Genomic DNA, 27,560 nt, shown 5'->3' on the forward strand with positions numbered 1-27,560 from the left:
ACAGATATGAGTTCTCAGCATGAAGGGACCTTAGAGGCCATCCAGCGTGACTCCCTCTTCCCACATAGGAGGAAATGAGGACCAGGGAGGACCTGGACACCAGGGACCTTCGCCAAATAGACCCGCGTCCGCGTCAGGGAGCGCCCTCCCCGCCGCTTCCCCAGCTGCCCGCTCGGCACCGCCCTCCCGCCCGGCCGAGGACCCGCGCGGGGTGCCCGCGGCGGTGCCTGACGGGAGCGCGGTTCCCGGGCGCGTCGCCACCCCGTGCCCGCGCCCCTCGCTGTTCCTCCGGAGCGCGGTGTGCGGCGGGCGGCGCGGTCCCCGGGCCAGGGTCGGGCCAGGGCAGCCCCCGCACACTCAGGCGGGGCACGGCTGCCCCCGCCAGGACCCGCGGGCCCGGAAACGCTTGCAGTCACACGTGGGCGCCGACGGTCCGGGCTGCAGTCGCAGGGAGCTACGGTCGCCCGGACAACTGCCCGCCGTCGACGCCCGCTGGACTCCCCGGCTCCAGCCGCCAGACCAGTCCAGCTTCGGCCGGCGCCCGGCTATGAGGTGGATACCAGGCTCAGTGTGACCACCTCCCTCCAGTACGTACATACATCCCGAACCCGCGTCCTGCCGGCCGCTGAGGGGCTCCTACGAGCTTCCCACACTCCCCGAGGGCCCGCGGTCACGGGAAGTTCCCCACTGTCATTGCCACTCCGAGAGCTGGGTCCTCGGCTCTTGAAGTCCAGTCAGATTCCTGGGTCCCTCGGTCTTACCCCGTCTCTTTCTCCTTAGGGTTTTTCCACCTCGTTCGGACCTCCTGCATAACCATGTCCGTTCTCTACGTCTCTCCTCACCCCGATGCCTTCCCCAGCCTCCGAGCCCTTATAGCTGCTCGCTACGGGGAGCATGGGGAGGGTCCGGGATGGGGAGGAGCCCACCCCCGCATCTGTCTCCAGCCGCCCCCGACCAGCAGGAGTCCCTTTCCGCCACCCCGCCTGCCCGCCCTGGAACAGGGGCCCGGTGGGCTCTGGGTGTGGGGGGCCACTGCTGTGGCCCAGCTGCTGTGGCCAGCAGGCCTGGGGGGCCCTGGGGGTAGTCGGGCAGCCGTCCTCGTCCAACAGTGGGTCAGTTACGCAGACACGGAGCTGATACCAGCTGCCTGTGGGGCAACGCTGCCAGCCTTGGGACTCCGAAGCTCTGGCCAGGACCCCCAGGTGAGAAGAAGCGCAGAGGGGAAGGGGGAAATTTAGAAGAAGGAAGCAAGACTTGGAATGGATGGTGAGCCAGGAACTCAGCATGTCAGACGTAGAAAAAAATTGATCGTATTCCAGATTGCCACCTGCTATGGTAATCTTGGGTAGCTTTCTTAAACTCTTTGAGCCTTGGTCTTTCTATGTCTATGAAAACAAAAATTGAGAACACGTTGAGAAGTTGAAAAGATGTGTGCAGAGCACATAATCTAGTGCCAGGTGTTTTAAAGTCTCAGAGTAAGCGTTTGATGAATCTGAAACTGATGAGGTTAGTTAGAGGTTACTGTGAATTGTAGGAAAAGATTGGGTGAAGGAGAGATGAGGAGAGGCAGTCAGGCCTGGAGAGATGACAGTTGCTGGGAGAAGATGGAGGAGAAATGAAATGAGGAAGAAGGGAAGTAGGAGAAAGGAGAGAGAATCACACCAGATTATAATTAAATTCTTCTTGAGTGGAGCTGTGCCTTACTGCCCTTATAACACCACCTCCTTGCAGAGTATTGAGGACATGGTGGATATCTAGTAGTTTTTGAATGAATGAATGAATGAAATGAATATATGACTTAGATCCTGGTTTGCTCCCTCATATCCTGACTACCCTATGTAAATAGCGGCCCCCCTCATTGGAATTCTCTCTCCCCCTCAGCTTCATTTATTTTTCTTCATAGCACGTAGGAGGAAAATAGGGTAATACATTATATATTTGCACATTTATTGTCTCTGCCCCTAGAATGTAAATTTCGACAGGTCAGAGGCTCCATCTGTTCATATTGTCTCCTCATTCATTAGAGAAGGCCTGGCATGCAGTAAGTACTTAAAAAATATTTGTTGAAGCAGTTACTGTGTTGCTTCATGTAACCTTTAACTTCCTGTGCTTAGTATATTGTATCTGACATATAAGTGTTTAGTAGGCAGTCCAGTGGTTAAGACTCCACGCTTCCACTGCCTGGGGCGCGGGTTTGAGCCCTCTTTGGGGAACTAAGATCCCGCATGCTGCGTGGTATGGCCAAAAAAAAAAAAAAAGTGTTCAGTAGGAATTTATTGAATGAATGGGAAGTATTTTTATTATGATCATTTCAGTGAAGAAGAAACGTGATTCGTGGGAATGGAAGGCCAAATGGATTGAATGGGGGTGGGGATTGAGGTGGGCCGAGCCTTATCTCATACCCCTTTTCCTTCCTGTTAGGCTGCACTTGCGGCCCTGGGCAGGGCCCTGAGCCCCTTGGAAGAGTGGCTTCGGCTGCACACCTACTTGGCTGGAGAGGCCCCCACTCTGGCTGACCTGGCGGCTGTCACAGCTTTGCTGCTGCCTTTCCGTTATGTGAGTCATTGGGGCTTGGGGAAGAATGAGGGCAGGTTCCCTTAGACCTCACTATAGGGTGAGTAAGGATAGTTCATTTCTTTTCCCCACCCCAGGTCCTGGACCCCTCTGCCCGCCGGATTTGGGGTAATGTCACTCGCTGGTTTATCACATGTGTCCAGCAGCCAGAATTCCGGGCCGTGCTGGGAGAGGTGGCTGTGTATTCAGGGGCCAGGCCTCTCTCCCAACAGCCAGGTGAGGAAGCATGGAGGATGGGAGCGAAGGGGTTCCTCTGGGGCCTTTCATGCAGCTCACTTTCTTTTGTCTCTTAGGAATAGCAGAATCACTGGGACAGGAGCTGGGCGGGGGTAGGTGGGAGGTCAGCACGGGGGAGCCTTTGGGCAGCTGAAATAGGCCATCTGAGATGTAATAGCACTCTTCACAGAGGGTCCCCAGCAGGTCTGCATTTGTGTGCCTCTTTCCAGGCTCTGAGGTCCCTGCACCCCCAAAGACAGCTGCTCAACTCAAGAAAGAGGCAAAGAAACGGGAGAAGCTAGAGAAATTCCAACAGAAGCAGAAGGTCCAACAGCAGCAGCCACCCCCTGGGGAGGTGAGAGGCTGGTGGAGCTGGATGGAGGGTTGGTTCCATGGTGAGCGGCTGGTATCTGGGCCTATATCCTTTCCCTCCCAAGCAGAAGAAGCCAAAACCAGAGAAGAGGGAGAAACGGGATCCTGGGGTCATTACCTATGACCTCCCAACCCCACCTGGAGAAAAGAAAGGTACTAGGAGGGGGAAGAGAGACCTCCTCTCTTCACGTCTACCCTCCTTGTCTCTTCTCTTTTTATGCCTTTTGCTCTGTCCTTGCTCCCACTACTTTGCTTAGTGAGGATTTGCAGAGTCCCAGGTCCTTCTCTGCTGGCCCTTCGTCCCCTTCCCAGCTGCTCCCAGCCTCAGCTCTGACCCTTCCCTTCCTCCCCCTCAGATGTCAGTGGCACCATGCCTGACTCCTACAGCCCTCAGTATGTGGAGGCTGCCTGGTACCCTTGGTGGGAGCAGCAGGGCTTCTTCAGGCCCGAGTATGGGGTGAGTGGGCACTGCTGCCCAGGCCTGGAGGGGATGGGGGCGGGGAAGGACAGGGCTGAAGGATACATTGCCTGGGAGCAGACCAGAAGAGGTGACATGAGGCCTTAGTAAGTACCCATCCTTCCTCCCCGTCAGCGTTCCAGTGTGTCAGCACCAAATCCTCGGGGCATCTTCATGATGTGCATTCCACCCCCCAACGTGACAGGCTCTCTGCACCTGGGCCACGCGCTCACCAACGCCATCCAGGACTCCCTGACCCGATGGTGAGCTCCCGTCCTCCCTCCAACTGGTTCCCTCTGCCTTCTCTGGCTCCACACTCCTGTGGTTCCCTTCTCTTTGCCGACTGGGGCCCTCAGCTCTGTCCCCTGGTGGTGCTACACTTCTCTCTGGGTCACTCCCATCTGATGACTTAGCATCCTCTCCTGGTCAAGTAACCAGCACTTCCACTTGCAGACTCTCTTCTCTTGCCACTAAAAATAACATTATTTTGAATTTAGCAAGAAATATGTGAATATATTCTTGTAAGAAATTTAAAACTTCAAGTTTCTTTGACCACCCTCCTCCAGATTTACTTCCTCCTAAGAATTAGCACACAGCATTGTCATCACTTGGATGTGTATCTTTCCAGATCTTTCCTATTTGCTTACATGTACATGTACCCATAGAAATGTGTAGTTTTCCTTTTGGTAAATGGGTTTTTCTTTTCTGTAACATAAAGGGCTCACACCAAACTTGTTATTTTATAACTTTTTTCTTAACAGTTTATCTAGAGATTTTTCCTGATCCTTATATGTGGACTGACTTGATTCTCCTCATTGCTCCTTAGTGTGGCTTTACATAATGGTGTCACTTTTTTTTTTTTTTTTTGGTACGCGGGCCTCTCACTGCTGTGCCCTCTCCCGTTGCGGAGCACAGGCCCCAGATGTGCGCAGACTCGGCGGCCATGGCTCACGGGCCCAGCCATGCCGCGGCATGTGGGATCTTCCCGGACTGGGGCACGAACCCGTGTCCCCTGCATCGGCAGGCGGACTTTCAACCACTGTACCACCAGGGGAGCCCTGGTGTCACTTTTTATTAATGGATGTTCCTAATTTTTCTCTGTTGAAAACTGCTGGAATGCACATTTCCTATACATGCTTTCTCAAGCTCCTGTGGAAGCATATCTCTGGCGTAGACACCAAGAAGTGAAATCTCTGTGTCCAAGGGGCCTGCCTTTATTGAGTACAAATAGAAGCTGGCAAGTTGCGCTCCAACACGGCTTTACCAGTTTATACTCCATGAGTTGCATGTGAGGTGTGCCCCTGCCAACCCTGGACATTATCTGTCTTTGTTTTGCCAATCTGATGGGGGGAAAATGGTTATTTCTGTTACTGCTGATTACTAGTGAGGCTGTGTCTCTTCATGTATCCTGGCCAGTCAGGTTTCTCTTTATATGTATTGTCTGAACCTGTTGTTTGCCCATCTTTCTATTGTTCTTTGTTTGTTTGTTTACTTTTTTAATTGTTTCGTTAGAAGATTCTTTATAGAGTGTATGTATACATTTTGGCTATTGATTTTTTTTGTTGTTGTTATATATGTTATAAACATTTTCTCCTGTTCTAGCAGTTGACTTTTTTCCCCCCACTGTTAATATTTTGACTAGTTAACAACCACAAAGGCTAATATTTCAGGTGACGAATTTCTTTTAAAAAATATTTTAAAACAGCATTTTATCTATTGAAACTAGGGTTTATTTATTATATTTTAAATTTTGAGAAGTTTTTCTAGTGTCCTACTTAGCTCAATTAATTGGTCAAAAATATTTACAGGACATAACCATGTGCCAGCTCTGCTCAGGGCACTGGGATACGTCAGACTTAGCATTTTGCAAGGAATGAAGAGTTGGAAAAACAGAGTTGTGTTAAATACATATAACAGCCAGATTATTTACGTGAGGAAAGGTTTAACACTTCTTACGGAACACTTAAGCTAACATTTTTTTCTAATGAGCATGGTTTAAATCAAATATTAGAAACTCCCATTACTTAACTGGAATAGATTCACGTCAGTGTTTTAGAATCATAGATACCTATGGCTGTTATTTCACTGCGCCACCAGGGAAGCCCAACATGTATCATTTTTTAATAACAGTAATAATAGCTGACATTAATTTGGTCCTCTCTCCTACTTTAAAATGTACTTCTTAAAGGTCACCAAAAAGTTCATTACAGGGGCTTCCCTGGTGGCGCAGTGGTTGAGAGTCCACCTGCCGATGCAGGGGACACGGGTTCGTGCCCCGGTCCGGGAAGATCCCACATGCCGTGGAGTGGCTGGGCCTGTCAGCCGTGACTGCTGAGCCTGCGCGTCCTGAGCCTGTGCTCCGCAACGGGAGAGGCCACCACAGTGAGAGGCCCGCGTACTGCAAAAAAAAAAAAAAAGTTCATTACAGTTTAATGCTTCATGGGCCACATCAGCACAGAGCTTGATTAAGAGTAAACTGCATTTACTTGTACCAGAATATGGTAGGTGAAGACTCACGATACTACCATCTCTATTTCTCTAATTCATCCCCTGATTAATTCCCTGAAATATTATTAGCTTTCAGTCATTTTCTCCAAAATAGTCTAGTCCTTGAATTTCAACTCAGAGATTTTATTGTTCTGAGGTTTTATGTTTTAACCTCGTCAGTTTACCAATGTTCTTTGACTTAATGTTTACTGTCTTGTTAAAGAAAATCTCTCCTGCCTCCAAGTTACAAACATGATCGATCACCTATTATTTTCTTCTTTTTTTTAATTTTTGGAAACGATACCATTTTCTAATGCTTTTCTTATAGTTTTGTTTTTTAAAGTTGACGGTTTTTCTTTTTAACTAAATTAGAATTAAACTAAATTTAGATTTTTTAAATTTATTTATTTATTTATTTATTTTTGTGGTACGCGGGCCTCTCATTGTTGTGGCCTCTCCCGTTGCGGAGCACAGGACTCCGGACACGCAGGCTCAGCGGCCATGGCTCACGGGCCCAGCCGCTCCGCGGCATGTGGGATCCTCCTGGACCGGGGCACAAACCCGTGTCCCCTGAATCAGCAGGCGGACTCTCAACCACTGCGCCACCAGGGAAGCCCTAGATTTATTTTAAAGTAAATAAGTTTATTTTTGTGGCTTTGGGGAAGTAGGGCGATTTTTCCAACCAATTAGCTAGTGTCCCAAACAAATTTATTGAATAGTTTGTCCTTTCTCCACTGATATAAAATGCCACCTTTAACAAATACTAAATATGCTTGAATCTGTTTCCAGTCACTGTTTTGTTTCCTTAATCTATAACTTTGTTCCTAGTTCCTGTGAAAACTTCTTTTAATAATCGTAACTTTCTCACATGTGTTGATATCTAGCTGGGCGAGAGCCTCCTCTTTGTCCTTCTTTTGCCAAATTGCCTTGGCTGTCCTCACATATCTCTGTCTGACAGTGATTTTAGAGTTGGGAGAGTCCTGCCCCATCGCCCCTCTCTTTCTCAAGTTCACCGACTGCCTGCCTGGAGTCCCTTCTTCCTTCGGGGCAGCTCTACTGCCTGCTCACCTCTGCTCCTCCGTGCTCCTCCCACAGGCACCGCATGCGCGGGGAGACCACCCTGTGGAATCCTGGCTGTGACCACGCGGGCATTGCCACCCAGGTGGTGGTGGAGAAGAAACTCTGGCGGGAGCAGGGGCTGAGTCGGCACCAGCTGGGCCGAGAGGCCTTTCTGCGGGAGGTCTGGAAGTGGAAGGAGGAGTGAGTGCAGCGTCCCTGCAGACATCACAGCCCTGCCTCCCTGTCCCCTGTCCAGATAAGATCTCTGTCACCTGCAACCCTGGCTGCAGGGTCAGACCCTCCCACAGAGGCTGAGGGTCATTTGGCCCCAGGGACAATGTCCGTTTCAGAGGGATGAGTGATCCCCATATTCTGCCCCATTAGCTGCCTGGTGTTTCCCTCCAGCCCAGGCCTGAACGCTGATCCCGGCCTTTCTGTCCACTTCCAGGAAAGGTGACCGGATTTACCACCAGCTGAAGAAGCTTGGCAGCTCCTTGGACTGGAATCGAGCCTGTTTCACCATGGATCCTGTGAGTAGGAATAGGGGCGGGTCTCGGGGCTGGGGTAGGAGTAGGAAGCTCCCCACGGAAGAGAGCATATGCCCAGGGCCCTCCCCCAAGAGGTGGCCCACTCATAGGAAACCACTAGGGCTCAGCTGCAAATGCCACTTTCTACCCCATGTCATGGCCCTTTGTGTTACCTGTCACCTACCTTAGGAGCTCAGATTCCTTCCAGTGGCACATGGTAGGGCCTCACCCTCCCCTGGAGCCTGAACCCCCAGGATTTTCTGCATTAGCACCTGTCCCTAGCTGAGTGGTTTCCCTGCCATCTACAGTATCACCAGGCTGTTGCCAATCTGTGTTCCCATAGTGCCCTCTCCCCCTCAAGAAAAGTATTTCTCTCCTCTAGCCCCTAAAGGGGTCTGTGTGCCGGGCAGTGGGGCTCTGGGCCAGCCGGGTCTCACTGGCCCCTGCTGCCTTGACACCAAGGCCCATCTCTGGCCCATCTCTATTCCCCCCTAGAAACTGTCAGCAGCCGTGACGGAGGCCTTTGTCCAGCTCCATGAGGAAGGAGTCATCTACCGTAGTACCCGCCTTGTCAACTGGTCCTGCACCCTCAACTCTGCCATCTCGGACATCGAGGTGTGCCCCTTCCCTCCCCTGGCTCTCCCCATCTCCACCCTCAGCTCCTGGGCCACTCTTCTTAATCTCCGCCTCACAGGTGGATAAGAAGGAGTTGACAGGCCGCACACTGCTCTCTGTGCCTGGCTACAAGGAGAAGGTGGAGTTTGGGGTCCTCGTCTCCTTTGCTTACAAGGTCCAAGGCTCAGGTAGGAGCCAGGGGCACCAGGGTCCTGGGCTGGGTTGGCTGGGGGGTGGGAAGGGCCCAGCGCAGAGCCCACAAGGCCTCCTGTCCCCCCAGACAGCGACGAGGAGGTGCTGGTGGCAACAACTCGGATTGAGACGATGCTGGGAGACGTGGCCGTAGCCGTGCACCCCAAAGACCCCAGATACCAGGTGCGGCGGTGTGCTGCCCGCAGTCGGGGGATGAATGCTGGCTGAAGGGGCCCCCACGCTACGTGGGGGGATGGGTGCTGAGCGCCCAGCTGATGAGAGAAATTGGATCAGAAACTCATCTGCTGGCTGTTTTCTGGACGTGTAGATGGAATTTGGGTGTTAGAAAGCCAGGACCCTGCGTAGGAGGGAGGCGGGCGCAGCCCTTCGTGCGTTTTCGGCATCTCCCTCTGTCCCCAGCACCTGAAGGGGAAGAGCGTGACCCACCCGTTCGTGCCTCGGAGCCTCCCCGTCATCTTCGATGATTTTGTGGACATGGAGTTCGGCACAGGTGAGCACGGGGCTGTCCTGTGGGGAGAGGAAGGAGCCACGAGGCACGCTCCTGCTGTCCGTCTCCCCTTTCAAAGAAAAAAATAAGCTTCACCTGAGCAGGCAGGAGTTGGGCTGCTTCTCAGGAGACTGTGTGAGCGGGATGGGGGACAGGGGTGGTCTGAGAGCCACATCCGTCGGCAAAAGGGGGGGTGCGTGTGGGCAGAGACTCTTGAGTCCCTCGTGACCCTGGCACCCCGGCGCACACCCCAGGCGCGGTGAAGATCACCCCTGCACACGACCAGAATGACTATGAGGTTGGGCAGCGGCATGGGCTGGAGGCCATCAGCATCATGGACGCCCAAGGGGCCCTTGTCAACGTGCCCCCACCTTTCCTGGTGAGACTGCCTGGGGCGTGGTGGCTGGCTCAGGAGACGGCGGGGTACCTGGCACGGCCGTGACAGAACCTATCTCACATCCAGGGCCTGCCCAGGTTTGAGGCCAGAAAGGCAGTGTTGGCGGCGCTGAAGGAGCGGGGACTGTTCCGTGGCACTGAGGACAACCCCATGGTGGTGCCACTTTGCAAGTGAGGGTGGAGGCCAGGGAAGGGGGCGGGGACGGGTTTCTCGGGGTGCTCACCACCCAGCTTCCCCACCCACACGTACCTGCAGCCGCTCCAAGGATGTGGTGGAGCCTCTCCTGCGGCCGCAGTGGTACGTGCGCTGTGGGGAGATGGCCCAGGCCGCCAGCGCTGCTGTGACACGGGGCGACCTCCGCATCCTGCCCGAGGCCCATCAACGCACATGGCATGCCTGGATGGACAACATCAGGTGCGTCAGGCCCCTCGATGTGGGGATGGCGACTGGGCAAGGGGCCGAGCGGGGCAGAGGACGGGCACCTCCTGCCCTTCCTTCATTCCCTCTCCTCCCCCTGCCACTTGCAGGGACTGGTGCATCTCCCGGCAGCTGTGGTGGGGCCATCGCATTCCAGCCTATTTCGTCACTGTCAGTGACCCAGCTGTACCCCCAGGGGAGGTGAGAACCAGGCCAGGGCTGGGTACTGGCACACCTTGAGGGGGCTCTGGGTTCATTGGATCTTGGTGGGGGGACAGGCAGAGGTGCCCCATTGGATACTCACTCCACCTGTGGCAGGACCCTGATGGGCGGTACTGGGTGAGCGGGCGCACCAAGGCCGAGGCTCTGGAGAAGGCAGCCGAGGAGTTCGGAGTGTCCCCGGACAAGATCAGTCTCCAGCAAGGCAAGGCGGGGCCTTGGGGTGGGGGCAGTGGGGGCTGATCCTCACCTCCACCCCGTCTGACCTCTGGCCCCCCTCAGATGAAGACGTACTGGACACCTGGTTCTCCTCTGGCCTCTTCCCCTTCTCCATCCTGGGCTGGCCCAACCAGGTATGTTCCCGGGGCCAGCGCAGGGTGGGGTGGGAGTCGTGGGGGTGGGTGCCTGGCTCCCCGTCACCCACGCCCTGCTCTGCCCCCAGTCAGAAGATCTGAGTGTGTTCTACCCGGGGACGCTGCTGGAGACGGGCCACGATATCCTCTTCTTCTGGGTGGCCAGGATGGTCATGCTTGGCCTGAAGCTCACTGGCAGGCTGCCCTTCAGAGAGGTGTGGAGACTGCTCAGACCCCTCCCACTGTCCCCTCCCTCACCCGGGCAGCTGTGGGTGGGCCTGGCCAAGGAGGTTTGTGGGGTCTCAAAGCCACCTGGGCCCTACTAGGTGATTCTGCACCCCAGTTTCCTAGAGGAAGGAGCACTTCTAATTCACACGAAGGCACTGAAGGGGCTGGCAGGGACACCAAGGGGCCTGAGGTTCAGAGGAGGGCAAACCAGAGGTAGGGGTAGGGGGACAGGCATTGGGGTCTAGGTGGGGAGACATCCCCACAGGCCTTCCCTTCCCTGCCTCACAGGTCTACCTCCACGCCATCGTGCGGGATGCCCACGGCCGGAAGATGAGCAAGTCTCTAGGCAACGTCATTGACCCCCTGGACGTTATCCACGGAGTCTCCCTGCAGGTGGGGCTGGACGCGGGCTCAGGCCGGGAAGGGCTGTGGGGTGGTGGCCGCGGGCCTCTGACTACTCCCACCTCACCCTCAGGGCCTCCACGACCAGTTACTGAACAGCAACCTGGATCCCAGCGAGGTGGAAAAGGCTAAAGAAGGGCAGGTACAGAGGGTGGGCCTGGGGCTGGAGTTTGGGCAGAAGGCAGGTGAGGCTGGCTCAGGACGCTCACTCCTTCCCCGCAGAAGGCAGATTTCCCGGCAGGGATCCCTGAGTGTGGCACCGATGCTCTCCGGTTTGGACTGTGCGCCTACACGTCCCAGGGTACGGCTCCCTAAACCTGTCTCAGCTGCATCGTTCCTCCTTCCCTGAGGCACAGCTCTCTCCTCTGCCCTGGGCGTGAGCTGGGAGGGAGAACGGTGTGGACTCACACTTCACCTCCACCCAGGCCGTGACATCAACCTGGATGTGAACCGGATATTGGGATACCGCCATTTCTGCAACAAGCTCTGGAACGCCACCAAGTTTGCCCTCCGTGGCCTTGGGAAGGATTTTGTGCCCTCACCCACCTCTGAGGTGAGGGCCTGGTAGGCGCGAGGTGGGCAGCACCCACACAGGTTGCATCCTTGCCATCAAGCACGGCCCATGCTGTTTCAGGGTTGTAGCCACAGAGTCAGGAAGCCCGGCTCCTGCCCCCAAGGAGCCTCTGTCTAGCTGAGGGGACAGAAGGATATAGGGACAGATTGTCATCAGGAGAGCCTCAGGCACTGTGGTCCTCCCACAAGGTGGCGGGGGGCCTACCCCTTCTCCCCCAGGCACTGGGCACATGGTGGTTGCTTTGGACCCATCAGGCTCCTGGAATGCAGATTTCCCCATGGTTCCCATTCCCATGGGGTTCTGGCTCCCCTCCGCCTGGGCATGTGGTGGCCCCCCGCCTGATACGGTGCTTCCCCCCAAGCCTGGAGGCCGCGGGAGCCTGGTGGACCGCTGGATCCGCAGCCGGCTGACCGAAGCTGTGAGGCTCAGCAACCAGGGTTTCCAGGCCTACGACTTCCCAGCTGTCACCACTGCCCAGTACAGCTTCTGGCTCTACGAGCTCTGTGATGTGTACCTGGTGAGGAGGGGCCGAGGGGCCGGGGTTGGCATGAGACCTGAGCCAGCCTGTCGCCCTCCCCGTCCTCAGCAGTTCAGCGAGGGCTGGAAGCCAGGCCTCCCCAGCCCTGAGCCCTGTGCCTCCCCCTCCCCAGGAGTGCCTGAAGCCTGTGCTGAGTGGGGTGGACCAGGTGGCGGCCGAGCACGCCCGCCAGACCCTCTACACCTGCCTGGACGTCGGCCTGCGGCTGCTCTCGCCCTTCATGCCCTTTGTGACCGAGGAGCTGTTCCAGAGGCTGCCCCGGCGCACGCCACAAGCTCCCCCTAGCCTCTGCGTTACCTCCTACCCGGAGCCCTCGGAGGTATGGGGTGTGGCCTGGCGCGGGCTCCGGGTAGCTGTGCAGAGCCAGCCCCCAGCTTCCCTCACCCGCTCCTCCACCCCACAGTGCTCCTGGAAGGACCCTGAGGCGGAAGGCGCCTTCGAGCTGGCCCTGAGCATCACTCGAGCCGTGCGCTCCCTGCGTGCCGACTACAACCTCACCCGGATCCGGCCCGACTGTGAGCCTCAGGCCCCCTCATCCCCCGTCCCCTCAGCCCACTCTGGGACCCGTGTCCAGTGTGGCTGTCTCGTCTCCTTTCTCCCTCCCACGCAGGTTTCCTGGAAGTGGCTGATGAGGCCACAGGCGCCCTGGCATCAGCAGTGTCGGGCTATGTGCAGACGCTGGCCAGCGCGGGTATAGTGGCTGTCCTGGCGCTGGGGGCTTCTGCACCCCAGGGCTGCGCTGTGGCCCTGGCTTCTGACCGCTGCTCTGTCCACCTGCAGCTGCAGGGCCTGGTAGACCCGGCCCGGGAGCTGGGCAAACTGCAGGCCAAGCGCAGTGAGGCACAGCGGCAGGCCCAGCGTCTACGGGAACGCCGCGCTGCCTCGGGCTACACTGTCAAGGTGCCCCTCAAAGTCCAGGAGGCAGATGAAGCCAAGGTGTGTGGTGTGGGTGGGCGTTTCCTTCCCCATTTCCCACCCCATCACTCCCCCCACCATCAAACCCCCTCCTGCGCCTGCTCTGCCGGGCCCCAGGCAATCCATGGAGGAGCAGGTGGGACCATGTAATCCCCGCTCTCACACATGAAGAACAGCCAGGGCAGGGGCACAGTCCAGGGTCACACAGCAAGTTGAAGATGGAAGCAGACCATCCATCCATCCTTCCTCCCAGTCAGACCCCTCGTGCACCACCCGCTTCCCAGAACTTGGTATCCACATGCCGGGGGGCTGGGATAGGGATTGACCCAATACAGTCAGGAAGCTTAGCAGATCACCTGGGACCCCTGCAGGGAGGAGCCATGGGGTAAACCACAGGGACAAAAAGAGAAACATGAGTGGAGGCAACCACAGGGACAAAAAGAGACATGAGTGGAGGCGAGGAGTTACAGAGCCTCGGCGGCTGAGCAGGTTGTCTCACGTGACTGTCCGGTAGCCCTCTCATGGCAGGGCAGTATTACCAACACCATCTTCCAGAGCCTCTGTTCCTAACCACTGTGCTCTGCTTCCCCAGTCACTGGCTGGGGCTGAGCCACTGGGTGGCACACATGAGCTCTGAAGCTCCTTTGTCTTTGGGAATGGACCACTCTGGGAAAAGACAGGACCCAGCAGACCAGTGATGGTGGAAGAGAACAGGGAGGTGGGGAATTAGGGGGAAGCAGGCTAGCCAAGCACACAGTTCCCCCAGACTACTCCCTGCCCGTGGTCCTCACCCATCTTTCCAACTCTGACCCCTCTGCTCTTTTTTTTTCATATATAAATTTATTTATTTATTTTCGGCTGCGTTGGGTCTTCGCTGCTGCGCGCGGGCTTTTCTCTAGTTGCCGCGAGCGGGGGCTATTCTTGGTTGTGGCGTGCGGCCTTCTTGTCGCGGTGGCTTCTCTTGTTGCAGAGCTCGGGCTCTAGGCGTGCAGGCTTCAGTAGTTTTGGCACGTGGGCTCAGTAGTTGTGGCTCACAGGCTCTAGAACGCACGCTCAGTAGTTGTGGCGCACGGGCTTAGTCGCTCCGCGCCATGTGGGATCTTCCCAGACCAGGGGTCAAACCCGTGTCCCTTGCATTGGCAGGTGGATTCTTAACCACTGAGCCACCAGGGAAGTCCCTGACCTCTCTGCTCCTGTGGGCCTTTGGGGTTCTCTTCTCTTGGCCCTGGGTCTCACCACTCACCCCCTTTTCCACCCTCAGCTCCAGCAGACAGAAGCAGAGCTCAGGAAGGTCGATGAGGCCATCTCCCTATTTCAGAAGATGCTGTGATACACCCAACTCCAACCCTCGTAACTCCCAGTGTTCCACCTTGGGGATGGCAGCAATAAAATATTTTGCCACAAAACCATCTCTTGGCTGTGTGTGGTGGGGCTGGGGACGGGGTGCTGAGGCGCTGGGTTCCTGAATCCTCTGAGGTGCCAACGTGAACAGGAGGGCAGCAGGCTGGGCGTGAGGCACTGGGTCCTTGCGGGTAGAGAGGTGCGTCTCTCTGGGTCTGGCCCTGGCCCTGAGCCAGGCCTGAGTCACGCTGCTAGCTCCCCCCTCCTGCTGCCTCCTCCTCCCAGCTCTTCCCTCACCTCCGCACTGCGGCCAGCCAGCCATCCAGCCGTGGGAGGCCCGCCCTGGTGCTGACTGCTGCTTGTGGCCTTGGGCAGGCCGGAGCAGAGGGGCCAGGAGCCGCCTGTCCTGCCCACACCCTGCCGGGGCCTCCCTCTCCCTCCCTCCACTGAATCCGGCCTAGGTTAATTATAACTCTGACCTAAGTGCCCTGTGACACCCTGCTCCCCCTCCCGCCCCCCCGGCCCTGCCTGGAGAACCCAGCAACCAGGTAGGGGAGAGGCCTAGAGAGGAGACTTCCTCCGCATGGGGGCGTTAGCCGAGGGGTGGGGTGGGGGGCGGTGCGGTGGTGGGGGAGGAGCCTCAGACCCTTCCCCTGCAGGTGTAAGTCTCTATTGGTCTGAGAGGCCCTCAGGTTGTCCGGATGATTGAAGGGAGAGGGCGGGGAAGCCAGTTAAGGGGCCAAAGCAGGTGCGCATGGAGACAGAGCCGGGCCTGCCCTGAAATCTCTGCTGCTTCCTGCTCTCTGGAGAGCCTTCTGTTCCCCAGGTCCATGTCTCAGCTATGCTCCCCACGGACGAGCCCCTGTCCCACCTGGGCCCCTCACTGCTGCTGTTGCTGCAGCTGCAGCTACTGCTGGCCCCCGCATCTGCCTTCTTCCCCAATATCTGGAGCCTCCTGGCTGCCCCCGGCTCCATCACCCACCAGGACCTGACCGAGGAGGCGGCACTCAACGTCACCCTGCAGCTCTTCCTGGAGCAGCCGCCCCCAGGTCGGCCCCCCCTTCGCCTTGAGGACTTCCTGGTGAGCGTCCCTGGGTCCGGTCACATCCCAGGTGGATTCCCCCATTCTGGGGGACTTATACTACTTGAGGGTCCTGCTTGCCCAGAGAAGGGACCCCACGCACACATTCCCTCCTCCCCTCCTGACCTCAACAATACCCAGGAGTCCTGGTCCTACAGTCAGGAGTCCCCCTCCTTAGGAATGTCCAGGATTGCCCCTCCCTTGTAGGGCCCAGCACCCTCAATTCCTCCCACACCCGGCCTGGAGTGACAGAGCTGAGGAAATGTAGGCAGTGGTCCGATCCAAGGGGCTTCCCTGGAACCCCTGCCCCCTACCACCCTCCAGGGCCGCACTCTCCTTGCCGACAACCTCTTTGCCGCCTACTTCGGACCTGGGTCTCCTTCCCGGCGGTTCCGAGCAGCCTTAGGAGAGGTGTCTCGTGCCAATGCCGCCCAGGACTTCCTGCCGACTTCCAGGAATGACCCTGACTTGCACTTTGATGCCGAGCGGCTGGGCCAGGGGCGCGCACGCCTGGTGGGAGCTCTAGGGGAGACTGTGGTGGCGGCCAGAGCCCTTGACCACAGCCTGGCCCGCCAGCGCCTCGGGGCTGCGCTTCATGCCTTGCAGGTGAGGACAGAGTTGGTGGGTTGTGGTCAGAGGGGTCTTCGTTTCCAGTCTTCCTGTCTCCTGAATGGTGCCTCCTTAGCCATGCCTCCCCCTACTCTAGAAGGGGCTGGGGCGCTGCTTGCCAAGGCCCTGGGGCTATTCCCTAGTCCCCGCCTCCAAACTGGCAGCTTCCTGTGGGAACAGCCGGGAGGCATTGGTGGCTGGAGCAGGTGAGTGAGAGAGGACGGTGCTGAGGTCAAGAGGTGGGCCATGCAGGCCACTGAAAGGCCTCTGGCTGGGCTCTGAGTGAGATGGGAAGAAACGTGGGAGGCTCCCACTTCGGCCGAGCTCTATTCTGGGCAAGGGAGAGAGCAGTGGAGGGGACTTGGGGTGTCTGGGGCGTAGCAGGGTGGAGGAGGCTTTCAGGCTGGGGAACTGGGAGGAAGGGGAGTCAGGGCTGGAGACGGTGAGAACAGTGAGCTAGTGCTTCTTCCCCTTCTCCTTTCTCTTGGGACCAGGATTTCTACAGTCACAGCAACTGGGTCGAACTGGGGGAGCAGCAGCCACACCCTCACCTCCTCTGGCCAAGGCAGGGGCTGCGGAACCTGGCGCAAGGTACGGCCGGGACCCCACTGGTGAGGGTGAGCCCACAGAGCCGCCTCGCATCCTGGGGTCGAATAGGGTGCAACATGGCTTCATCTCTGGAACCACCTGTGTGGTCCCTCGGTTCAGCCAAAGGCCAGTCAGCTGCTTCCCCAAGGTCACGCAGCAGAGGACAGGGCCAGGACCAGATCTGCGACGTCAGGGAGTTCTCTGTCTTTCACGTGGCTTCCTCCCCGCACTGGATCACACGGGGGGCTTTCTCTCTCAGTCCCCTCATCCTTCCAACTGAACTGTGACCCGGAAGCTGCCTCCTGTCTAGTACAGTTTCACTTCCTGTCCACAGCTCACAGAGGGCACACTCCCGTAGGATTGGTCCCCCCCCCCGACTTCCGGGTTTTCTAGCACAGTCCCAGTCTCAAATATTAGGTCTCATTGCCAGCCAGGAGCTCCACGTTTTGGTTCAGAAAGCCTGGAAGGGTACCAGCAAAGGGTACCTAGGGGCTTTTACCTTGTTCCAGTTGAGAGGAAAAGCTGAAGAAGTTCGGGTGGACAGGGGTAAAGGTCAGAGGCAGCAAAATCTTGGGTGCCAGACCCTTGCCCTCTCTTCCCAGTGGACGATCCTACCTGCTCCGACTGTGACGAGTGGAGCTGCCCTGGGAATTTGCTGGGCTTCACACTCCTCACCTCTGGCTACTTTGGAACTCATCCCTCCAAACCTCCAGGTACCAGACAGGAAAGCCCCCAGAAGTAAGGGGAGAAAGTCACTTCCTCTCCCCTGACCCTGTCCCTAGGGACCTCAGTCCTGTAGCCCTTGTCCTATTTCCTATGGCATCACTTCTTGGAAGAAGGAGAGGATGCTGGGAGGGGAGCGGGTGGATGAAGGCCCACTGAGGTGGCCATGATTGTTGGGGTGGTGGGAGCAGCTTCTCACATTGCCGATAAGACTTCAGTGCCCGAGGGCAGCTTTTGGGGACTAACTGGAGGGATCGAGGGATCTACCATGTGCTGTGGTAACTAATCATTCCAGATTTACTCCAGATTTGCCCTCTACAAAATATCATAATTTTCTGCTTATCCTTTGCTGAGGAGTGAGAGGGTCAGGGCAGGTCAGAGAGGGCCTCGTTTTATTAGGAGGCAGTGGGTTTTTTACCTCCACCCTCCAGATCCCTTTCCCCAACCCAGGGAAATGTAGCCATGGGGGCCATTTTGACCAGAGCAGCTCCCAGCCACCACGGGGAGGCATCAACAAGGATAGCACATCCCCAGGCTTCTCCCCACACCACATGCTGCACCTCCAGGCTGCAAACCTGGCCCTTCTGGCCTCCATCCAGGCCTTCAGCCTCCTGCGAAGCCGCCTGGGAGACAGGGGTTTCTCCAGGTGAGTGGCCTCCTGGGGATGGGCTCCTTAATAGGTAGGTGCTCCAGAGTTGAGAAACCAGGGCCTGGGGACAAGTGTGCAGACCCTTCACTGTATCTCTGGCCTGCTTCCCAGGCTGCTGGATATCACCCCAGCCTCCAGCCTGAGCTTCGTCCTGGATACCACAGGAAGTATGGGCGAGGAGATCAATGCTGCCAAAATCCAGGCTCGCCACATTGTGGAGCAGCGACGGGGCGGCCCCATGGAGCCCACCCACTATGTCCTGGTGCCTTTCCATGACCCAGGTAACTGGGGTCTGGCAGGAATAGTGGAGGGAAGTCCAGGGCAAGGGGTAAATGCCACTGGTAGGGAAGTGGGCCCAATGGCTTCATTTCCATAATAAAAGGGAGGCTCTTCCTAGGGTCCTGAGTGAGTCTTTACTGGTACTTGTGTGCATATTGGAAACAATCAGCGCCTCTTCTACTGCTTCTAACAGGACAGCACTTTCCATATGAGTTTAATCATTATGGGTGCTTAGGCGAGTAGCCTCTGCTTTCTTAGGCTTCCATTCTAGTAAGTCATTTTCAGTTCTCTCCACTTCCTGTAGACAGAGGTTGGGATGAAGATGGGGGGCGGGTTGGTGGGTCCAGGCCTCTGTGAAATGTCTAAGACAGCTAGTTACACCATATTCCTCTCCCCACTAAATTAGAAGTCAGATCATCTGGCCTGGGTTGACCAGCACTTACTGTGTGTACTTAGGCTGATTGTTTAACCTCTCTTTCCTCAATTTCATCAACCATAAAGTGGATTAGTACTTGCCTTATCCCGCCTATCTGCCAGGGTCAAAATGATCATCAAATAAAATTTGGATTGAGAATTCCCTAAGGGCAGGGTTTGAGTCTAATCTGCATATATAAATCTCATAGTAGCTGACATTCAAAAGGGGTTTATCACATATTTGATAAAGGTACAAGTAAGTGAATAATTAAGAATTTAGCACTTATTATGTGTCAAAGCACTATTCTAAGATTTACAAAATCAACTCATTTAATCACCCAATAACCCTCTCTGAGGTAGGTACTATTATTTCTCTGTCTTTTCTGTGAGGAAACTGAGGATGCAGTTTTTTTTGTTGTTGTTTTTTAGTTGAAGTATAGTTGATTTACAACGTTTCAGGTGTCCAGCAAAGTGATTCAGTTATATATATTCTTTTTCAGTTTCTTTTCCATTATAAGTTATTACCAGATATTGAGTATAGTTCCCTGTGCTATACAGTGGGTCCTTGTTGGTTATCTATGTTGGCTTTTTTTTTTTTTGGCTGCGTCGGGTCTTCGTTGCTGTGCACGGGCTTTCTCTAGTTGTGGCGAGCGGGGGGCTACTCCTCGTTGCAGTGCGCGGGCTTCTCATTATGGTGGCTTCTCTTTGTTGCAGAGCACGGGCTCTAGGCACGCGAGCTTCAGTAGTTGTGGTGCGTGGGCTCAGTAGTTGTGGCTCGCAGGCTCTAGAGTGCAGTCTCAGTAATTGTGGTACACGGGCTTAGTTACTCGGCAGCATGTGGGATCTTCCCAGACCAGGGATCGTACCCATGTCCCCTGCATTGGCAGGCAGATTCTTAACCACTGAGCCACCAGGGAAGTCCCCTCGGTTGTTTTTTATAGTTACACATATACCCAAAAAGGCCCACTCAGGACCACAGGAAGTGCCACCATTTTGTGAGGAAATGAGGTCCACTTTCCCACCAGAGGTACCTAGCCCCTGCCTTGTTCTACCCTGTCAGTATAAATATAAAGGAATATTGTTATCTCAATACTTGTCCACCCAAGGAGCACAGCGGGGCCCCTTGACTGGGGAGATGCCCATGGGTGGGAATGAGGGGAGCCCTCCTCTCACTTATCTCAATCTCCTTTCTCCTTTCCCAGGGTTTGGCCCCGTCTTTACAACCAGTGACCCTGACAGCTTCTGGCAACAACTCAATGAGATACATGCCTTGGGAGGTGGAGATGAGCCCGAGATGTGCCTGTCAGCCCTGGAGGTCTGCCCTCCCCACCCCTTCCCTTCTTCTCCCGCCACCCCTTTCCAGGCCCCACCATCAAGGGAGCTTAGAGCTTCCCTGGGACCTCATCCCTCCACCCCATCTTCAGAACCTAGTCCCACTCGCTTCACTCCAGGTTCCAGGGCCGTATTGCCTTCTACTCTGCCCTCCCTTGCTCTGCCCATTCCCCTACTGCCGCCACTTTTTTTTAAAGTTATTTGGTTGTACCAGGTCTTAGTTGTGGCAGGTGGGCTCCTTAGTTGCGGCTCACCTGCTCCTTAGTTGCGGCACATGGGCTCCTCAATTGCGGCAGGCAGGCTCCTTAGTTGTGGCATGTGAACTTTTTGTTGCGGCATGCATGTCGGATCTAGTTCCCTGACCAGGGATCGAGACCCGGCCCCCTGCACTGGGAGCGTGGAGTCTTATCCACTGCGCCACCAGGGAAGTCCCACTGCTGCCATTTTTTAACACCAGTTTTTTCCCTCCCCTGTCAGCTGGCCCTGCTACACACACCTCCACTCTCAGACATCTTCGTCTTCACTGACGCCTCCCCCAAGGATGCCTTTCTCACCAACCGGGTGGAATCTCTGACTCAGGAGCGGCGTTGCAGAGTAAGCATAGCTGGTGGGAGACTCAGTGTTAGCTACCCGGGGATGTGGGAAACTGCAGGACAACTCTCATTACAAGGGTCACACTCACACTAGGGTGGTTAAACCAGACTTGGCTTGGGGGTGGGAGAAGTGAACCATGAGTATAACATTTCCAGATCCCTTTAACAATACTAAAGAGTGGAAGGCCCTACCCTTAATGATGCTGAATTCTTATATGAATCTGCCCCCAATAAACCGTTTGAAGAACTGGAGATTTGGCTGCCAGCAATCCACTATGTGGATGACGTATGGTGACAGTTACAGGGAATGGCAACTTCTAATTGAAGCCCAGGGGTTGTGTCACTGGGAGACCCTGCTGTAGCAGCCAGAGGGTAGACAGAGAATTTACCACCAATCATCAGCTCTGTAGAAAGCTTGAGCACAGGAGATCCTTATTTACAATGGTAGATGGCAAATGGAAACTTCAAGTCCTGGCCTTTCTTCTGGGCACAGGTCACATTCCTCTTGACTGAAGACCCATCTAGGGTTCAGGGCCGACCTCGGCGTGAGGTCTTGTCCCCTCTGCGTTTTGAGCCGTATGAAGCGGTGGCGCTGGCCTCAGGAGGAGAGGTGATCTTCACCAAAGACCAGTACATTCAGGATGTGGCAGCCATTGTTGGGGACAGCGTAGCTGACCTGGTAAGTGTGGGGGCTCAGCTCAGAACTGAGGGGACGATGGTGACGCTGCATTTCTCTTTCTTGTAGAAGAAAGCAAATGGCTCCCATTGCTGAGTTGCCATTCTAGACACAGGGTGGGAAAGGAAGTTTCTTTCCCTCTGAGATCCACAGCTGCCCACCTTCTACACTGCTCCTTCCACATTAGTACTACCACCCTCAGTCTTGGCCTCCAGTATTCTGTCTTCACGGCTACTCTAGGAAGTCCTGCCATCTTTTAAGGGGGGCAAGAAGTGGTTACCTCATCCTTAATCCCTTGCCTCCAACTTTGTCATTGATCATAGCTTTATCCCTGGTCCTTCCTCTCTCACTGGTATCCCATGCGTTACTTAGTTTTTTTCTGTCTCTACCTTTCTTTCTCCTGTCTTTGCTCCCACCTCATTCCATGCCTTATCTTCCCCCCATTTTTCGGTCCTGCCCCCTCAAGGTGACCCTTCCCCTGGAGCCTCCTGTTGTGGTGCCTGAGAGGCCACTTGTGTTCAGTGTGGATGGGCTGCTCCAGAGGGTCACAGTCCGGATCCATGGGGAGGTCAGCAGCTTCTGGATCAGAAACCCTGCAGGTACTTCCACGTGTGTGTCTCAAGGCGGAGGCAAGAATGGAGACTGGAGAATGAGGGGTAATGTACTAAGGGAAAGGAATTCTCCTGTGACAATCTCTTGCCCCCAATACCCATCCAGGGGTCTCCCAGGGCCAGGAGGAAGGTGAGGGGCCTCTAGGTCATACTCGCCGCTTCGGGCAGTTCTGGATGGTGCGCATGAATGACCCCCTGCAGACAGGAACCTGGGAGATCCAGGTCACAGCCAAGGGTACCCCCCGGGTGAGAGTGCAAGGTAAGGAGGGAGATATTCCTGGGAAAGGAAGGGGAGACTGCAGAGCTCAGAGAGCAATATGAGTCACGTTCATCTCTGGAAGGTCTCTGACTGCCTTCGCCCTCCCTCAGCCCAGACCTCCCTGGATTTCCTCTTCCACTTTGGGATCCCCATGGAGGATGGACCCCACCCTGGCCTCTACCCCCTGACTCAACCAGTTGCAGGTACATCTGTCCCCACCCCTAACTTGCTTTGTGTATATATATAAATTATATATGTAGCTTTTCATTGAGTTATAACATTTAATAAGGTGTACTAAACTTCAGTGTACAGCTGGGTGGATTTTATATAATAAAAAATAACCGTCATTCAGTTCAAGCTATAGAACATTTCCAGCATCCCAGCACTCCCTCCTGGCCCTCGCCATCAATACCCGTAGAGGTAACCCCTTTTCCCCATCCATACCCCGAGAACTAACCCCTATTCAAAGCTGTTCATGCTTTTCTCCTTGTCTCCAAACCTCACGCAGCCACTGTTCTTTCCTCCCCTCCCCGGTCCCAGGTCTCCAGACCCAGCTGCTGGTAGAAGTGACAGGGCTGGGCTCCAGAGGAAACCCTGGAGATCCTCTGCCGCATTTCTCCCACGTCGTCCTTCGAGGGGTCCCGCACGGTGCTGAGCTGGGCCGGGTGCCTTTGGAGCCCATGGGACCCCGGGAGCGAGGTCTCCTCGCTGCCTCGCTACCGCCTACGCTTCTGTCCACCGCGGGACCCTTCTCTCTGGAGCTGATTGGCCAGGACGGAGTGGGGCAGGGCCTGCACCGGGTGGCCCCCCAGCCCTGTGCTGTAGTTCCTGTCCTTCTGGAGGTGAGATGCCAGCGGAAGGTGCGGCTGCGGCTGGAGAGAATAGGGCCTGCTGCTCCTCCCCTGACCGGCCCTCCTCCGCAGCTCAGTGGTCCCCCGGGTTTCCTGGCGCCGGGCACCGAGGCCCCGCTCAGCCTCCGCATTGCCAGCTTCTCGGGCCCTCAGGATCTCGATCTTAGGACATCCGTCAACCCCAGCTTCGCTCTTACCTCCAACCTCTCCAGGTGAAGCCCCTGAAACCTCCTGCTCCCTTCTTGTCCCATCTTTCTATTCCCAGGGCATGGGATCTGGTACTCGCTCCTCTGGCTCTTTCGAATTGGCGCTCAGATTCCTCGCTCCCCTCCCAGACTGCGCTTGGCTCCACCCCTTGGTTTTCGGCTATTCAGAGCCTGCGGCTTCAGCCGGACTTTGGCATCCACTCCCCAGGGTTCGCCTGGAACAGAACGAGTCCGCCTGGGGGTGCCTGTGGCTGAAGGTACCAGACACAGCCGCCTCAGACTCCGTGGTGATGGTGACTGTGACCGCGATGGATCGAGAAGCCAGCACAGTACCCCCCACCCATGCCTTCCTCCGGCTCCTGGTGCGGGGCCCCACCCCGCAGGTGAGGTGCCCCCACTTCCCATTGCAGGATAGGCAAGGTGAGGGGAGGGCGCTGCAGACTTATTTGGGTGCAGCCACCCTGACAGCCTCTCCCTCTTCTCCCCAGGACCAGCTCCCTGCCCCCGTCCACTCGACTGACCCTGTCCTCACAACCACCAGCCCTGCCTTTCATCTTTCCACCTTGGTGACTCCGGGCAGGGCTGGGGGAGGGCTGGTGGGCAACCCCTGGTGGGGCACAGTTTGAGCGGTGCTGCTCCTGCTAGGCCTGGCCTCCTGGTGACGCAACAGCCCCTAGAGGGATGGGTCTCCGGCACCGTTTGCCATCTTGCCCCATTGGTAAGAAGGTAACATGGGCCTCCGGACCCTACCTCTCCCAGGTGGGTTGGAGGGTTTCCTTCTCATGCACTTGGCCCTTCCAAGATTGGGATAGAAGGCAATGGATTTTCCCACAATGCACTTTCCCTAGCCCTTGTGGGAAACAAACCAGACTCATTTTTGGAGAAAGTTGCTTTCTATTTCTCTGTAGCATCTTTTTTTTTTTTTGGCTGCATTGGGTCTTTGTTGCTGAGCATGGGCTTTCTCTAGTTGCGGCGAGCTGGGGCTACTCTTTGTTGTGGTGCATAGGCTTCTCATTGCGGTGGCTTCTCTTGTTGCAGAGCACGGGCTCTACGCACGCGGGCTTCAGTAGTTGTGGCTTGCGGGCTCTAGAGCACAGGCTCAGTAGTTGTGGCACACGGGCTTAGTTGCTCCGTGGCATGTGGGATCTTCCCGGACCAGGGCTCGAACCCATGTCACCTGCATTGGCAGGTGGATTCTTAACCACCGCACCACCAGAGAAGCCCTCTGTAGCATCTTTATTCCGCTACTTATTCATGCTCTCCCAAGCTCAGGTAGAGGGGAAGATACATGGGGCAGTGACTAAGATTGCAAGTGGGGAGGAGGGTACCCCACCTCCTACTGAAAAGTGTTATTTATAGAATTGCTTTTATTGAAATTCTGGAGACGCTTCTATTTTATTTTTGAAATTCTGGAGATGCTTATATTTTATTTTTGTATTTAAAGTTAAAGGACAGTGCCAATAAACATGTCTTTTCCCCAGAGAGATTTCAAAGAAAGATCACTTATGCACATCATATAGGGAAGAGTGAGAGCGTAAGATACCAAAAAGACGAAATGGAAGTTTTCAGGAGTGGAGAAGAAATTTCACAGCAAGATGTCAGGATTTCAGTTGACCCGCCACCTGGAGCCATTTAGCTATTGAGTCAAGAAGCAGAATAAGGAGGCTGGGGGTTCTCACTCAGCCTTGCCAGCACAACTGAGGGGAACCAGAGGAGACATTAGACACGGGTAGGGCCCCTCCGTCCATTGGGGCAGCCTGGCTGAGCCATCTCCCCCTTTGGCTTAGTGACTCCTTTCTGCTGCCTTGACACCACCTGGAGAAGAGGAGGGAGACAGTCTGGGTGTCTGTGCCCTCCCTCCCACTGAGGGCCAGGGTTTCCGCCTTCCCCCCACTCCTCTACTGCTTACGTGTTGCTGCCACACGTTCTGCTTCCTTGGCCTTCCCTTCCAGTCCTGGGTGGCGCAGGAACTATCTTTGTTCAGGGGATGTGGGGAGAACTGTTGGGGGGGAATTCGTTGTTTTGTTAGACCAGTGCTGAGCCCAAGTCCCCTCTTTACCCCCACTTCCCAAGAGTAAACGAAAAACAATAAACTCACCTTCCCCTGAATCAGATTCTGCAAACAGATGTTCACCTTTTGAATCTGGACTAACTGGGGGCCACCAGGCTCTGAGTGTAAATCTGTTGGAAAATTCTAAAAGGAGGAGTTAGAGGCAGACAATGTGGTGAAAACTCGAGTACCATCTGCCACTCTTCTCCTGTCACCACAGGTCATTCCTCTTCTCCATCTGGATCCCCTCATCCCAGTTCCCTGCCAGGCAGGTGGGAAATTCCAGTACTCTCCACTCCATCTCTTTAGTAGTCCAGTTCCTCCAACCCCCTCAAATAGCATAGTACCCGCTTTCTCTATTCTTTGGATCCTCCCTCCTGTCCATCCCTGACTCACTGGAACAATCCAGACCACTCCCCCATCTCCATGGAGTGAGCCAAATTGTGTCCCTCTGAATGGAATGCAGACCAGCCTCCTCTAGGCCCAACAATGAACCGACCTAACACTTGGTGGCATCCTGTCATTACAATGCTGCTTCCAATTGATGATCCCTGTCCATTAACTCTTGCCTTTCCAGGATGGTGTCAGGCTGTGTCCACACGTCCCTGCTACCCCTGCCCCCACATACCATGGGTCAGCCCCATACCTCACCAAGGGCCCCCAGATATAGCTGCTGTTGCTGGGCCTCCCTCAGACGGCCCTCATACCAGGCCTGGCTATGCTCCAGCAGCTCCAGCCCCTGCCACAGGGCATCCTGTTCCCGCTCCAGAGCCTGCATCCTCTGCAGCTGAAAAAGGCAAGAAGCAGAGGCTGACTCACTCCACAGCAGGGTTCTGGGCCATGCATGGCCCTTACTCTTAACCTGTGGTTCAGTTCACTATCTGGTCACTGAGTGTGAACCCAGACTGGCCACTGAGGACCTGGAGGGCAAGGGAAAGCAAGGGGCTGAACTTACAAGTCCTCAAAATTGAGTGGAATTGCAGGAGACTGATCTAGGGAGAGGGGCTTTCCCGGGACCTCTTGCGGGACTGATACTCACCCAGAGGAAGAAGCGCTGGGCCCCTGGGTCTTGGCGGCTTGTCTCCAGTGGCAGCAGCAGAACCGTGTAGGGGGCCTGCACCAGGGGCAGCCCACCAGGACCCCGGCTCCCCATGGCTCTGAGGTGGGAAGGGTGGAGCCACACCCACTGGTGCAGGGCTGGTCCCTCCCTTTCCCCCAGCCTTGCACCGGTCCTGCCTAGTCTTTCAGCCTCCCAGAGCCCTTCCTGCTGGGTCTGTCTCAGGCTGAGGTGTTCCTACTTTGAGGGGAAAGAACATCTCCCTTGGGCTCCTGTCTTCTCTCTCATCTGTTTTTGTAGGGTCTGTTGAAGTGGTTGGTTCTCATAAAGTCCCCCTGGGTAGAACCCGAGGGCCTCCCTCCAGCAGTGATACTTTATTTCTAATGAGGCAGGGCAGGTCCCTCTGTGGCCTGCTGCTTCCTCTTTCATCTCTTTCCTACTCTCTTGTTTTGTTTTGGCTCGTCTAAGGAAACAATAACTTTCTCCAAAATAAACTTTATTACTAACATGAAACAAAATTTCCAGGGAAACTGAGAACTCTGGGTGTGAAGGAGGTAAGGAAACAAAGAGGGCCTGGCAGCCTCCCGGGGTTTGGGATGTGGAGGAGAGCCCAGGAAAGACTCTCAGAGGACGGTGGCGGCAGCAGGCAGCACTTCCTGTCTCATGAAAATGTCCAGGTCCAGACTGGGATCTTCCAAATCCAGTTTCAGAAACTTGTCTACTAACATCTGGCAACTGAGGGGAGAGAGAACAGTGAGATTTATGGAAGCATGGATAACAGAATCCCTGAGCAGAGGGAAGAGGATGCAGCACAGGAAACCCGAGACCTTGAGAATTTAGAAATTGCAGGAAGAAATTTTGAATCTTTAAAGGGCAAGAGACTGTCTGAATCCCTGAAAGGGGTAGAAGAGCTGCAGAACATGCTAGAGAGAACAAGGACCCTGGGCCTGCACTCACTTTTCCATTTGTTTCTCCTTTAGCAGCTCCTTGACAGGCTTGATGGGCTTTCCACTGCAGATCAAGTCTGAGACCTAGGACAAGGAGGAAGGGGCAGGGGTGGGAGTGAGTGTTGGGTAAGAGAAGAGAGTAGGGTCAGAATCCAGGTCACTCGGAGAAGCAGGAAGGGGCAGGGGTGGGAGTGGGTGTAGGGTCAGAATCCAGGTCCCTCAGAGAAGCAGGAAGGGGCAGGGG

The 27,560-nt window shown here is 55.5% G+C and overlaps 4 protein-coding genes across 18 annotated transcripts in view; 2 read left to right on the plus strand and 2 right to left on the minus strand.

Annotated features, from left to right (window-relative positions):
- Positions 1-319: 319 nt before the first annotated feature.
- VARS1 (valyl-tRNA synthetase 1) lies at positions 320-14,459 on the plus strand. Of its 2 annotated transcripts, none has more exons than XM_027099308.1 (30): positions 320-587; positions 781-1,202; positions 2,422-2,556; positions 2,652-2,790; positions 3,021-3,145; positions 3,228-3,315; positions 3,519-3,619; positions 3,755-3,882; positions 7,202-7,366; positions 7,614-7,695; positions 8,188-8,307; positions 8,387-8,495; positions 8,588-8,682; positions 8,920-9,010; positions 9,262-9,386; positions 9,471-9,574; positions 9,660-9,818; positions 9,932-10,022; positions 10,140-10,245; positions 10,323-10,393; positions 10,483-10,608; positions 10,910-11,014; positions 11,097-11,165; positions 11,246-11,324; positions 11,449-11,576; positions 11,959-12,114; positions 12,248-12,454; positions 12,539-12,650; positions 12,746-13,071; positions 14,312-14,459. In XM_027099308.1, the coding sequence occupies exons 2-30, from the start codon at positions 816-818 to the stop codon at positions 14,378-14,380; spliced, it is 3,798 nt and encodes a 1,265-aa protein (XP_026955109.1). In that variant the 5' UTR covers positions 320-587; positions 781-815; the 3' UTR covers positions 14,381-14,459. The 2 variants fall into 2 exon arrangements, with proteins under 2 accessions (XP_026955109.1, XP_026955110.1); XM_027099309.1 differs by having other exon boundaries at positions 321-587; positions 3,231-3,315.
- Positions 14,460-14,566: 107 nt separating this feature from the next.
- Positions 14,567-24,249, plus strand: VWA7 (von Willebrand factor A domain containing 7). Its single transcript, XM_027099310.1, has 16 exons — positions 14,567-15,472; positions 15,797-16,078; positions 16,576-16,672; positions 17,272-17,382; positions 17,843-18,038; positions 18,153-18,322; positions 19,937-20,049; positions 20,544-20,660; positions 21,153-21,338; positions 21,802-21,934; positions 22,053-22,205; positions 22,316-22,408; positions 22,746-23,047; positions 23,129-23,268; positions 23,471-23,645; positions 23,751-24,249. Exons 1-16 carry the CDS (start codon positions 15,233-15,235, stop codon positions 23,886-23,888), a joined length of 2,646 nt encoding a protein of 881 aa, XP_026955111.1. The 5' UTR covers positions 14,567-15,232; the 3' UTR covers positions 23,889-24,249.
- A 406-nt stretch (positions 24,250-24,655) lies between these two features.
- Positions 24,656-26,723, minus strand: SAPCD1 (suppressor APC domain containing 1). Of its 2 annotated transcripts, none has more exons than XM_027099327.1 (5): positions 26,352-26,723; positions 25,959-26,099; positions 25,361-25,456; positions 25,172-25,261; positions 24,656-25,073 (listed from the first exon to the last, which is right to left on the minus strand). In XM_027099327.1, exons 1-5 carry the CDS (start codon positions 26,463-26,465, stop codon positions 24,942-24,944), a joined length of 573 nt encoding a protein of 190 aa, XP_026955128.1. In that variant the 5' UTR covers positions 26,466-26,723; the 3' UTR covers positions 24,656-24,941. The 2 variants fall into 2 exon arrangements, with proteins under 2 accessions (XP_026955128.1, XP_026955129.1); XM_027099328.1 differs by having other exon boundaries at positions 24,656-25,077.
- Positions 26,724-26,848: 125 nt separating this feature from the next.
- MSH5 (mutS homolog 5) overlaps positions 26,849-27,560 on the minus strand; it is a 17,537-nt gene continuing 16,825 nt past the window's right edge. For all 13 annotated transcript variants that reach the window (XM_027099313.1, XM_027099324.1, XM_027099318.1 and 10 more), the window contains 2 exons: positions 27,327-27,400; positions 26,849-27,104 (listed from right to left, as the gene is read on the minus strand). In XM_027099313.1, coding sequence (XP_026955114.1) covers positions 26,993-27,104; positions 27,327-27,400 — 186 coding nt within the window. In that variant the 3' untranslated portion in view covers positions 26,849-26,992. The remainder of the gene's footprint in view (positions 27,105-27,326; positions 27,401-27,560) is intronic.

The sequence above is a fragment of the Aethalodelphis obliquidens genome, unplaced genomic scaffold (genome assembly GCF_003676395.1).
Source record: "Aethalodelphis obliquidens isolate GAN/ISIS:26980383/991018 unplaced genomic scaffold, ASM367639v1 scaffold131, whole genome shotgun sequence".
NCBI classification, from domain to species: domain Eukaryota; kingdom Metazoa; phylum Chordata; class Mammalia; order Artiodactyla; family Delphinidae; genus Aethalodelphis; species Aethalodelphis obliquidens.

Excerpts from the sequence above, each read along its gene's own strand:
- VARS1 (XM_027099308.1), top strand. The coding sequence starts at position 816 with ATGTCCGTTCTCTACGTCTCTCCTCACCCCGATGCCTTCCCCAGCCTC. Across the intron at positions 3,146-3,227 it reads AGCAGCCACCCCCTGGGGAG|CAGAAGAAGCCAAAACCAGA; the intron begins GTGAGAGGCTGG and ends TTCCCTCCCAAG. Across the intron at positions 12,651-12,745 it reads CACCCGGATCCGGCCCGACT|GTTTCCTGGAAGTGGCTGAT; the intron begins GTGAGCCTCAGG and ends CCTCCCACGCAG.
- VWA7 (XM_027099310.1), top strand. The coding sequence starts at position 15,233 with ATGCTCCCCACGGACGAGCCCCTGTCCCACCTGGGCCCCTCACTGCTG. Across the intron at positions 20,661-21,152 it reads CTCAGGAGCGGCGTTGCAGA|GTCACATTCCTCTTGACTGA; the intron begins GTAAGCATAGCT and ends TTCTGGGCACAG. Across the intron at positions 23,646-23,750 it reads TGCGGGGCCCCACCCCGCAG|GACCAGCTCCCTGCCCCCGT; the intron begins GTGAGGTGCCCC and ends TCTTCTCCCCAG.
- SAPCD1 (XM_027099327.1), bottom strand. The coding sequence starts at position 26,465 with ATGGGGAGCCGGGGTCCTGGTGGGCTGCCCCTGGTGCAGGCCCCCTAC. Across the intron at positions 26,100-26,351 it reads CCCAGCGCTTCTTCCTCTGG|CTGCAGAGGATGCAGGCTCT; the intron begins GTGAGTATCAGT and ends TGCCTTTTTCAG. Across the intron at positions 25,074-25,171 it reads AGAACGTGTGGCAGCAACAC|TGTCAAGGCAGCAGAAAGGA; the intron begins GTAAGCAGTAGA and ends TTCTCCAGGTGG.